This window comes from Ranitomeya variabilis, chromosome 2, assembly GCF_051348905.1.
Source record: "Ranitomeya variabilis isolate aRanVar5 chromosome 2, aRanVar5.hap1, whole genome shotgun sequence".
NCBI lineage: Eukaryota > Metazoa > Chordata > Amphibia > Anura > Dendrobatidae > Ranitomeya > Ranitomeya variabilis.
This window is the reverse complement of record NC_135233.1, coordinates 127,755,364-127,768,808: the sequence shown is the minus strand read 5'-3', so window position 1 is coordinate 127,768,808 and position 13,445 is coordinate 127,755,364. Positions and strand designations below refer to the sequence as shown.

Here is a 13,445-nt window from a genome sequence, read left to right as displayed (position 1 = left end):
AGCCCAAATCCTCCCAAAAGGAGACTGTCTGCTGTTAAATACCTCTAGCGGCGCAAATCCACAGTGCCACCGGTGAGGTGCACAAGATGACCGCTGCTTCCTCTGAAGTTTTCCTCAGAGGGATTTTGTGGGACACGCCGGACCAGAGCCCAGACTGCAGCATCCTCTCTGAAGTCAAGTGATTATCGCTCTCCCTAAGCCGTGTTTCAGGGCACAGAGAGCCATCAGGAGCCTAGTAAGTGCAGAATATGCAGGATGGCGAGAGATCAGCTTACACACGACTGCTCAGCACCAGTGCATTGCTGCACCCCGAAGTAACTATTATTGAGAGCATAAAAGGGTACTAACAGACTATGAAAAAAACATACTAAAATGAAACGCAAAATATCACTTCTACAATGGTTTTTATTTAAAAAAAGAAAATCTTTGAACAGAACTCAATAAAGACATGTTTTACCATATCTAATAAAGTGTGATACAAAGATGCCCAATTTATAATTTACATTTTCTACTAATAACAAAAAATGCAGCTGCAGACTAATAGTTATCTTCATTGTAATATAATCTGGCATGGTACCATTGTAATAAATAAGACGCAGAAAAATTCTGTACAAAATCTGACAGCTGTATAACTATCTGCCAGGCATGATGCAGTCTCTTTATTAGACTTACACTTTAGTTTTTTTTAAAGGATGTATATAAAAAAGGAAACAAAAATGTTAAAGTTCTTGTATCATTTGTTATGCGCGCACAAGTCCATTAACGTTAATAGAGGTCGATGTAAAGCAGAGCTTTACTGCTCCTTGTGTCAATGAACAGTAAATTCTTGAATCCACAGTCTATTATTAGGAGTCTCAGTCATGGTCTTCGGACGTGTCCCCAGGACAATTTGACTCAATGTCTTCTTCATCTGTGTAAAAACAAAAAAACCCCATAAACTTTAGAAAATGTGGCTATATCTCCAGTAACCATATGTACATTATCATGTATAAAATATATTATTCAGTAACCATTTGTCACACAGACTCATGAAGCTGCTAAACTCCTTTTCTGGATTTCTGATTTTGTGCTGTCCATGGTCACATCTCACTTTAAGTTCTAGCCCCCATCACTTTCAGATCCTCCAAATTAAGTTTTAGATTTGCTCCTGGCAATGATGTAATCTTTACAAACAGACAACAAGTCACACAATGTCAGTTTTCCCCCATACAAGAAAATTAGAAAAATCAGAATAGAAGCAGATAAAGAAAAGGCCACATTTGATGCAGGCAAAAAAAAAAAATCCAGAAAGATAAAAATGGTCAAAAGAACAGACATATACAGTACAGACCAAAAGTTTGGACACGCCTTCTCATTTAAAGATTTTTCTGTATTTTCATGACTATGAAAATTGTACATTCACACTGAAAGCATCAAAACTATGAATTAACACATGTGGAATTATATACTTAACAAAAAAGTGTGAAACAACTGAAATTATGTCTTATATTCTAGGTTCTTCAAAGTAGCCACCTTTTGCTTTGATGACTGCTTTGCACACTCTTGGCATTCTCTTCATGAGCTTCGAGAGGTAGTCACCGGGAATGGTTTTCAATTCACAGGTGTGCCCTGTCAGGTTTAATAAGTGGGATTTCTTGCCTTATAAATAGGGTTGGGACCATCCGTTGTGTTGTGCAGAAGTCTGGTGCATACACAGCTGATAGTCCTACTGAAGAGACTGTTAGAATTTGTATTGTGGCAAGAAAAAAGCAGCTAAGTAAAGAAAAATGTGTGGCCATCATTACTTTAAGAAATGAAGGTCAGTCAGTCCGAAAAATTGGGAAAACTTTGAAAGTGTCCCCAAGTGCAGTGGCAAAACCATCAAGCGCTACAAAGAAACTGGCTCACATGAGGACCGCCCCAGGAAAGGAACACCAAGAGTCACCTCTGCTTCTCAGGATAAGTCTATCCGAGTTACCAGCCTCAGAAATCGCAGGCTAACAGCAGCTCAGATTAGAGACCAGGTCAATGCCACACAGAGTTCTAGCAGCAGACACATCTCTACAACAACTGTTAAGAGGAGACTTTGTGCAGCAGGTCTTCATGGTAAAATAGCTGCTAGGAAACCACTGCTAAGGACAGGCAACAAGCAGAAGAGACTTGTTTGGGCTAAAGAACACAAGGAATGGACATTAGACCAGTGGAAATCTGTGCTTTGGTCTGATGAGTCCAAATTTGAGATCTTTGGTTCCAACCACCGTGTCTTTGTGCGACGCTGAAAAGTTGAACGGATGGACTCTACATGCCTGGTTCTCACCGTGAAGCATGGAGGAGGAGGTGTGATGGTGTGGGAGTGCTTTGCTGGTGACACTGTTGGGGATTTATTCAAAATTGAAGGCATACTGAACCAACATGGCTACCACAGCATCTTGCAGCGGTATGCTATTCCAGCCGGTTTGCGTTTAGTTGGACCATCATTTATTTTTCAACAAGACAATGACCCCAAACACACCTCCAGGCTGGGTAAGGGCTATTTGACCAAGAAGGAGAGTGATGGGGTGCTACGCCAGATGACCTGGCCTCCACAGTCACCAGTTCTGAACCCAATCGACATGGTTTGGGGTGAGCTGGACCGCAGAGTGAAGGCAAAAGGGCCAACAAGTGCTAAGCATCTCTGAAAACTCCTTCAAGATTGTTGGAAGACCATTTCCGGTGACTACCTCTTGAAGCTCATCAAGAAAATGCCAACAGTGTGCAAAGCAGTCATCAAAGCAAAAGGTGGCTACTTTGAAGAACCTAGAATATAAGACATAATTTCAGTTGTTTCACACTTTTTTGTTAAGTATATAATTCCACATGTGTTAATTCATAGTTTTGAAGCCTTCAGTGTGAATGTACACTTTTCATAGTCAAGAAAATACAGAAAAATCTTTAAATGAGAAGGTGTGTCCAAACTTTTGGTCTGTACTGTATATCCTGAAACTTTTAACCCCTTCATGCCATGGCCAATATAGCCGTGTGAGGGCTTGTTTTTCATTTGATGAGTTATACTTTTGAATGGCACCGTTCATTCTACCAAGTAGCATACCTGAAAACGAGGAAAAAATTCAAGTGAATTGTATTTGCAAAAAAGTGCAATTTCACAAATAATTTTTTCTTTTTATTTACCTTGTTCATTATATGGTAAAATAGACCTGACATTGTGACTCTCCAGGTCACTGCGAGCATGCAGATACCAAACATGTATACTTTTATTTTTATTTAAGCGGTGAAAAAAAATTCTGAAATTTGTATGGAAAAAAAATATGTTGCTTTTGTTGCCATATTCCGAGACCCGCAACGTTGTCATTTTTCAAGATATAGGGTTTTGTATTGGCTTATTTTTTGCGCCCTGAGCTGATGTTTTACTTATACCATTTTAGGGTAGATACGATTTTTTGATTGCCTTTTATTGCAATGTTGTGTCTTAATTCTGGAGTATTTGATTATTTTTTAGTTACACCATTTACAGATCGTATTTTATATTTTGATATATCGGACTTTTTCTTATGCAGCGGTAACAAATGTGTATTTTTAATATTTTTATTTTTAATGGGGCAAGACGGGTTGATTTGAACTGGTGTTTTTAACTACTGGATTTTACAGTCCCTTTAGGAAACTTTAAGCTGTGATCATCCAATCACTTGTACTATACATAGCAGTGCAGTAGCACCGCTATGTACAGATGCATCTCACAAAATTAGAATATCATCAAAAAGTTAGTTTATTTCAGTTCTTCAATACAAAAAGTGAAACTCTTATTATATAGAGTCATTACAAACAGAGTGATTTATTTCAAGTGTTTATTTCTGTCAATGTTGATGTGGATTATGGTTTACAGCCAATGAAAACCCAAAAGTCATTATCTCAGTAAATGTCATTCTCCAGCAGAACTTGGCACCTGTCCACACTACCAAAAGTACCAATTGCTGGTTTAAAAACAACAGTATCAGTGTGCTTGATTGGCCAGCAAACTCGCCTGATCTTAACACCATAGAGAATCTATGTGGTATTGTAAATAGGAAGATGAGAGACACCAGACCCAACAATGCAGACAAACTGAAGGCTGCTATCAAAGCAACCTGGGCTTCCATAACACCTCAGCAGTGCCACAGGCTGATCGCCTCCATGCCACGCCGCATTGATGCAGTAATTGATGCAAAAGGAACCCTGATGAAGTACTGAGTGCATTTACTGAACATACATTTCAGTAGGCCAACATTTCGGGTTTTAAAATCATTTTTCAAGCTGGTGTTATAAAGTATTCTAATTTACTGAGTCAATCACTTTTGGGTTTTCATTGGCTGTAAGCCATAATCATCAAGATTAACCCCTTCATGACCCAGCCTATTTTGGCCTTAATGACCTTGCCGTTTTTTGCAATTCTGACCAGTGTCCCTTTATGAGGTAATAACTCAGGAACGCTTCAACGGATCCTAGCGATTCTGAGATTGTTTTTTTCGTGACATATTGGGCTTCATGTTAGTGGTAAATTTAGGTCGATAATTTCTGAGTTTATTTGTGAAAAAAATGGAAATTTGGCAAAAATTTTGAAAAATTCGCAATTTTCACATTTTGAATTTTTATTCTGTTAAACCAGAGAGTTATGTGACACAAAATAGTTAATAAATAACATTTCCCACATGTCTACTTTACATCAGCACAATTTTGGAAACAAATTTTTTTTTTTGCTAGGAAGTTATAAGGGTTAAAATTTGACCAGTGATTTCTCATTTTTACAACAAAATTTACAAAACCATTTTTTTTAGGGACCACCTCACATTTGAAGTCAGTTTGAGGGTTCTATATGGCTGAAAATACCCAAAAGTGACACCATTCTAAAAACTGCACCCCTCAAGGTGCTCAAAACCACATTCAAGAAGTTTATTAACCCTTCAGGTGTTTCACAGCAGCAGAAGCAACATGGAAGCAAAAAAATGAACATTTAACTTTTTAGTCACAAAAATGATCTTTTAGCAACAATTTTTTATTTTCCCAAGGGTAAAAGGAGAAACTGGACCACGGACGTTGTTGTCCAATTTGTCCTGAGTAAGCTGATACCTCATATGTGGGGGTAAACCACTGTTTGGGCGCACGGCAGGGCTCGGAAGGGAAGGAGCGCCATTTGACTTTTTTAATGAAAAATTGGCTCCACTCTTTAGCGGACACCATGTCGCGTTTGGAGAGCCCCCGTGTGCCTAAACATTGGAGCTCCCCGACAAGTGACCCCATTTTGGAAACTAGACCCCCCAAGGAACTTATCTAGAAGCATAGTGAGCACTTTAAACCCCCAGGTGCTTCACAAATTGATCCGTAAAAATGAAAAAGTACTTTTTTTTTCACAAAAAAATTATTTTAGCCTCAATTTTTTCATTTTCACATGGGCAACAGGATAAAATGGATCCTAAATTTTGTTGGGCAATTTCTCCTGAGTACACCGATACCTCACATGTGGGGGTAAACCACTGTTTGGGCACATGGTAAGGCTCGGAAGGGAAGGAGCGCCATTTGACTTTTTGAATGAAAAATTATCTCCATCGTTAGCGGACACCATGTCGCGTTTGGAAAGCCCCTGTGTGCCTAAACATTGGAGCGCCTCCACAAGTGACCCCATTTTGGAAACTATACCCCCCAAGGAACTTATCTAGAGGCATAGTGAGCACTTTAAACCCTCAGGTGCTTCACAAATTGATCCGCAAAAATGAAAAAGTACTTTTTTTTTCACACAAAATTTCTTTTAGCCTCAATTCTTTCATTTTCACATGGGCAACAGGATAAAATGGATCCTAAAATTTGTTGGGCAATTTCTCCTGAGTACGCCGATACCTCATATGTGGGGGTAAACCACTGTTTGGGCACATGGTAAGGCTCGGAAGGGAAGGAGCGCCATTTGACTTTTTGAATGAAAAATTATCTCCATCGTTAGCGGACACCATGTCGCGTTTGGAAAGCCCCTGTGTGCCTAAACATTGGAGCGCCTCCACAAGTGACCCCATTTTGGAAACTATACCCCCCAAGGAACTTATCTAGAGGCATAGTGAGCACTTTAAACCCTCAGGTGCTTCACAAATTGATCCGCAAAAATGAAAAAGTACTTTTTTTTTTCACACAAAATTTCTTTTAGCCTCAATTCTTTCATTTTCACATGGGCAACAGGATAAAATGGATCCTAAAATTTGTTGGGCAATTTCTCCTGAGTACGCCGATACCTCATATGTGGGGGTAAACCACTGTTTGGGTGCATGGCAAGGCTCGGAAGGGGAGGCGTGCCATTTGACTTTTTGAATGGAAAATTAGCTCCAATCGTTAGCGGACACCATGTCGCGTTTGGAGAGCTCCTGTGTGCCTAAACATTGGAGCTCCCCTACAAGTGACCCCATTTTGGAAACTAGACCCCCCAAGGAACTTATCTAGATGTGTGGTGAGCACTTTGAACCCCCAAGTGCTTCACAGAAGTTTATAACGCAGAGCCATGAAAATAAAAAATAATTTTTCTTTTCTCAAAAATGATTTTTTAGCCCACAATTTTTTATTTTCCCAAGGGTAACAGGAGTAATTGGACCCCAAAAGTTGTTGTCCAGTTTCTCCTGAGTACGCTGATACCCCATATGTGGGGGTAAACCACTGTTTTGGCACACGTCGGGGTTTGGAAGGGAAGCAGTGACGTTTTGAAATGCAGACTTTGATGGAATGCTCTGCGGGCGTCAGGTTGCGTTTGCAGAGCCCCTGATGTGCCTAAACAGTAGGAACTCCCCACAAGTGACTCCATTTTGGAAACTAGACCCCCAAGGGAACTTATCTAGATGTGTGGTGAGCACTTTGAACCCCCAACTGCTTCACAGAAGTTTATAACGCAGAGCCGTGAAAATAATAAATGTGTTTCCTTTCCTCAAAAATATTTTTTTAGCCCAGAATTTTTTATTTTTGCAAGGGTAACAGGAGAAATTTGACCCCAAAAGTTGTTGTCCAGTTTCTCCTGAGTACGCTCATACCCCATATGTGGGGGTAAACCACTGTTTGGGCACATGCCGGGGCTCGGAAGGGAAGTAGTGACGTTTTGGAATGCAGACTTTGATGGAATGGTCTGCGGGCATCATGCTACGTTTGCAGAGCCCCTGATATGCCTAAACAGTAGAAACCCCCCAAAAGTGACCCCATTTTGGAAACTAGACCCCCCAAGGAACTTATCTAGATGTGTGGTGAGCACGTTTAACCCCCAAGAGCTTCACAGAAGTTTACAACGCAGAGCCGTGAAAATAAAAAATCATTTTTCTTTCCTCAAAAAAGATGTTTTAGCAAGCAATTTTTTATTTTCACAAGGGTAACAGGAGAAATTGGGCCCCAATATTTGTTGCCCAGTTTGTTGTGAGTGTGCTGGTACCCCATATGTGGGGGTAAACCACTGTTTGGGCGCACGTCAGGGCTCGGAAGGGAAGTAGTGACATTTGAAATGCAGACTTTGATGGAATGATCTGCGGGCATCACGTTGCATTTGCAGAGCCCCTGATGTGCCTAAACAGTAGAAACACCCCACAAGTGACCCCATTTTGGAAACTAGACCCCCGAAGGAACTTATCTAGATGTGTGGTGAGCACTTTCAACCCCCAAGTGCTTCACAGAAGTTAATAATGCAGAGCCGTGAAAATAAAAAATAATTGTTCTTTCCTCAAAAATTATGTTTTAGCAAGTAATTTTTTATTTTTGCAAGGGTAACAGGAGAAATTGGACCCCATCAGTTGTTGCCCAGTTTGTCCTGAGTACGCTGGTACCTCAAATGTGGGGGTACACCACTGTTTGGGCGCACGTCGGGGCTTAGAAGGGAGGGAGCACCATTTGACTTTTTGAACGCAAGATTGGCTGGAATCAATGGTGGCGCCATGTTGCGTTTGGAGACCCCTGATATGCCTAAACAGTGGAAACCCCTCAATTCTAACTTCAACAGTAACCCCAACACACCCCTAATCCTAATCCCAACTGTAGCCATAACCCTAATCACAACCCTAACCCCAACACACCCCTAACCACAACCCTAACCCCAACACACCCGTAACCCTAATTCCAACCCTAACCCTAATCCTAACCCTAATCCCAACCCTAACCACAACTGTAACCCCAACACACCCCTAACCCTATCCGTAACCCTAACCACAAACCTAATCTTAACCCTATTTCCAACCCTAGCCCTAATTCCAACCCTAACCCTAAGGCTATGTGCCCACGTTGCGGATTCGTGTGAGATTTTTCCGCACGATTTTTGAAAAATCTGCAGGTAAAAGGCACTGCGTTTTACCTGCGGATTTACAGCGGATTTCCAGTGTTTTTTTGTGCGGATTTCACCTGCGGATACCCATTGAGGAACAGGTGTAAAACGCTGCGGAATCCGCACAAAGAATTGACATGCTGCGGAAAATACAACGCAGCGTTTCTGCACGGAATTTTCCGCACCATGGGCACAGCGGATTTGGTTTTCCATAGGTGTACATGGTACTGTAAACCTGATGGAAAAATGCTACGAATTCGCAGCGGCCAATCCGCTGCGGATCCGCGGCCAATCCGCTGCGGATCCGCGGCCAATCCGCTGCGGATCCGCGGCCAAATCCGCACTGTGTGCACATGCCATAACCCTAACCCTACCCCTAACCCTACCCCTAGTTCTAGTTCTAACCCTAGTTCTAACCCTAACCCTAGTGGAAAAAAAATATATATATATTTTCTTTATTTTATTATTATCCCTACCTATGGGGGTGATAAAGGGGGGGGTTTATTTATTATTTTTTTATTTTGATCGCTGTGATAGAACCTACCACAGCGATCAAAATGTACTTTGCCGGCCGGCAGATTCGGCAGGCGCACTGCGCATGCGCCCGCCATTTTGGAAGATGGCGGCGCCCAGGGAGAAGACGGACCGACTTCGGGAGGCTCGGTAAGTATGAGGGGGTGGGGGTGGGGGTGGATCGGAGCACAGGGGGGGGGGGGGATCGGACAGGAGCACGGGGGAGCGGACAGGGGGACGGAGGGGGGTACCGGACAGAACGGAGGACTGGGGAGGAGATCGGGGGAGGTGGGGGGGGGGGAAGAACATGATTTCCAGCCATGGCAGATGCTATTGCAGCATCGGCCATGGCTGGATTGCAATATTTCACCATTTTCATAGGTGAAATATTGCAAATTGCTCTGATTGGCTGTTGCACTTTCAACAGCCAATCAGAGCGATCGTAGCCACGTGGGGGCAAAGCCACCCCCCCTGGACTGAAGTACAACTCCCCCTCTCCCTGCAGATCGGGTAAAATAGGAGTTAACCCTTTCACCCGATCTGCAGGGACGCGATCATTCCATGACGCCACATAGGCGTCATGGGTCGGATTGGCACCGACTTTCATGACGCCTACGTGGCGTCAAAGGTCGGGAAGGGGTTAACAGAAATAAACACTTGAAATAGATCACTCTGTTTGTAATGACTCTATATAATATATGAGTTTCACTTTTTGTATTGAAGAACTGAAATAAATTAACTTTTTGATGATATTCTAATTTTGTGAGAAGCACCTGTATATCTAAAATCGTGATCCATGAATGAGGGACACAGACTGGCTTTCATAGGAGGAGTGCAATGACTGGCACGGAGGTCTTCAGCAGACCCCCGGTTGTCATGACAACCCATCCACGCCCCGCAATCACATCATGGGTTAAATGTTGCTGTCACATATTGACGGCGAGATATAGAGGTTAACAGAAGTGAGCAGAACTCCACTTCTCACACGACTCTTAGAGGCACATGATGTCTAATTAAATCAACAGTCATGTGGAGGGAAAGATGCGGGCTCAGCTTGTGCGCCTGCATCAAAGGCACGGACATGACATATGACGTAAGTTTACATCATGCCATGAAGGGGTTAAAGGGAACCTGTCACCTGAATTTGGCAGGACAGGTTTGCGGTCATATGGGCGGGGTTTTCGGGTGTTTGATTCACCCTTTCCTTACCCGCTGGCTGCATGCTGGCCGCAATATTGGATTGAAGTTCATGCTGTGTCCTCCGTAGTACACGCCTGCGCAAGGCAAGATTGCCTTGCGCGGGCGTGTACTACAGAGGACACAGCATGAACTTCAATCCAATATTGCGGCCAGCATGCAGCCAGCGGGTAAGGAAAGGGTGAATCAAACACCCGAAAACCCCGCCCATATGACCGCAAACCTGTCCCGCCAAATTCAGGTGACAGGTTCCCTTTAAGCATCCTACGCACACTATAGTTGGGCATACACATTAGAAGTATATCAGCTGAACGCTTTGGTTGTGACAGGAACAGCTACCCACCTATGGGCTCATTCAGACATCAATTTTTCTTATATGAGGCTTGAGTTCTATCCGTATTTTTCATGGATATCACTCAAACCTATTATAGTTTATTGAGTTGATCACATGTCCATGTATTTTGCAAACCAAGTGGTCCACACAAAATCGGAGACATACCTGATTTTTATCAGAGTCTTGGCTCAAACTCGCCGACACAAGTTTATGAGTCTTGTGGAAAAAATTCAGGCAGTACTCAAATGCCATCTATGTGGTGTCTATTTTTTACTGACTGTGTGATAGAAGAAGCTGAAGAGACCATCTGTTATTTCATCTGAGGAAGATTGATGAAACTTGGGGTAAAAACTGATACTGACCAAAGTGATGATACTCTGATCAAAAACACTGCTGAAACTTGCACCATTTTTGTGTATTACAAATATCATTGAAGACTGAATGAGCTCTAATGCGTATTAGATCCAGGCACTTCCCAGATAGATGTTTGGGATACATGTTGGCTCCTAAATGCCCGATCCACTTGTTCTCAGGGAGATTACCCACCTCCAGAGGTGTTTGGCAACAACTTAAGGCTGAGTCACACATAACGATATCGTTAACGATATCGTTGCAACGCCACGCTTTTGGTGACGTAGCAACGATCCCGCTAACGATCTCGTTATGTGTGACAGCGACCAACGATCAGGCCCCTGCTGGGAGATTGTTGGTCGTTGGGGAATGATCAGGACCATTTTTGGTCGCTGATCACCTGCTGTCATCGCTGGATCGGCGTGTGTGAGGCCGATCCAGCGATGTGTTCACTTGTAACCAGGGTAAATATCAGGTTACTAAGTGCAGGGCCGCGCTTAGTAACCCGATATTTACCCTGGTTACCATTGTAAAAGTTAAAAAAAAAATTGTACATACCCACATTCTGATGACTGTGTCAGCGCCGGCCGTAAAGCAGAGCACAGCAGTGACGTCACCGCTGTTACTGACGGCGCTGACACAGTCAGTGCAGGGAAGCTCTCGGGAGCAGCGCGTGCATTAGCAGCGCTCTTGCCGAAAGCAGTTTTAACCCTGTGGACAACGGCAGGGGACGTGACAGACATCAGAATGTGAGTATGTAGTGTTTTTTTTTTTTTTACTTTTACAATGGTAACCAGGGTAAATATCGGGTTACTAAGCACAGCCCTGCACTTAGTAACCTGATGTTTACCCTGGTTACCCGGGTGCTGCAGGGGGACTTCGGCATCGTTGAAGACAGTTTCAATGATGCCGAAGTCGTTCCCCTGATCGTTGGTCGCTGGAGAGAGCGGTCTGTGTGACAGCTCCCCAGCGACCACACAACGACTTACCAATGATCATGGCCAGGTCGTATCGCTGGTCGTGATCTTTGGTAAGTCGTTTAGTGTGACTTCGGCTTTACTCTATTTTTCCCAATGAGAACACATGCACGCTCGGTATGAGACAAGGTCGGTGTCATCCAGCAAATATAGCTCTCAATCTTTTCTTCATACAAGAGTAAGAACTTGCCTCTGTCATACAATACCATTCATCAATTAGAAGGACTTTACAGAATAGGTGCACTTTATTTCTAAACAAATTTACTAGATAACATTGATTATTGCGGACTAACAGTACCTTGATATGCAGTGCCACACCAGATGCAATACAAATGATGTCCCCTTAAATAGCTCGTGAGAATCTGTAACTTTTCCAGTGTCTATACAGAATAAAATACAGGTGCTTATTAGAGAAATGGATTATGAGTTCTACACACAAAAAGAAAATGTACAGACTTTTCCTTAATCTCCTCCAAGAACATACACCGTGTACTGATAAATTACTCGCTCTATGTTTTTAAACCAACTTTTGAAAAAAAAAAACTATATACAGATATTACTGAGAACAACATAAAAATGGCTACATCAGCATGTATCACTGATGAAGCCTAGCAAACATAGGCCTGCAGAATACATCTAAACTAAATGACTATGTTAGGACAAGTATTTGTTTTTAGTGGTGATAAGGCAGTAAATGATGTAAACCAGTGACTGTAAAAATAAACAAAACACTTTAAAGTTAACATTATTGAATAGGCTTATGCCTAGTATTGGTGAAAAAATAAAATTTTCACTAACGTCTTGAAGTGTTGAAAAGGACTTTACTGTTCTAGGTGCAGGTGACCAGAAAAGATTCCCACCGCTCAGAAGCGTTTGTGGTGTTACCATAAGCATACAGTCCACGCAATAATTTCAATGGCAGAACTATTAATCTAATTTATTATTGAAAAATAGAAATTAAAAATTATATACCTGTGCAATGTAAATGTACATATTGAAAAATTAAATATCGTATCATTGAATGAAAACATAAAAAAAAAAAAAGTAAAAAAAAGTAAAAAAAAACAAAATTATATATAATTTAAAATTCCCATCGGTACATATTATGTATGTAACAACATACACTTAGCTCCTGGTCCTTTATTTCATCTTCATCCTCTTCGTCCTCTTCATCCTCTTCTGTTACCGATACATCTTCTTGTGTATCGCTGGGAGGCCAATACCAAGCCTCTCGTGGACAGCCTACTCCCTAATAAATTGAGAAATAGGGGGAGATTTATGGTCAAACCATCTAAAACAAGATATCTGACTGTAAAGCAACTTTCTAATTTTGTTTTCCATAAATACAAGTACAAAAAGAATGATAACTGAACAATTTACTAGTTTCAAACTTATCACTTTAATGACCAGGACTGAAAGAGTCTTAAAGGGGTATTCCCATCTCCAAGACCCTATCCCTATATGTAGTAGGTGTAATACTAATAATATTAGGAAATACCTATTAGAAATTTAGTATAGTTCTTCAGATTCACTATGTTGCTTACCCCATGTGCATGCATTGCAGTCATTTAGGTATCCATGGTTATGACCAATCATATAGCGACAGTCAGTTGTTAGTGGTCTTAATCATGAATACCCAAGCGCAATGCCCTGCACATGGGGTAAGCGACATAGTGAATCAGGAGAACTATACTACATTCCCAATTGGAGGAATTTGTTAATATTATTATTACACTTACTACATATTAGGATGAGATCTTGGAGATGGGAATACTCCTTTAAAAGAACAACCAAC

The 13,445-nt window shown here is 41.8% G+C and overlaps 1 protein-coding gene across 1 annotated transcript in view; it reads right to left on the bottom strand.

The window, feature by feature from the left end:
* Positions 1-387: 387 nt before the first annotated feature.
* The window catches only part of GPATCH11 (G-patch domain containing 11), a 55,749-nt gene continuing 42,691 nt past the window's right edge, over positions 388-13,445 (bottom strand). Inside the window, exons 6-8 of the mRNA XM_077283001.1 lie at positions 12,774-12,899; positions 11,949-12,030; positions 388-910 (exon numbers count right to left, since the gene is read on the bottom strand). Coding sequence (XP_077139116.1) covers positions 855-910; positions 11,949-12,030; positions 12,774-12,899 — 264 coding nt within the window. The 3' untranslated portion in view covers positions 388-854. The remainder of the gene's footprint in view (positions 911-11,948; positions 12,031-12,773; positions 12,900-13,445) is intronic.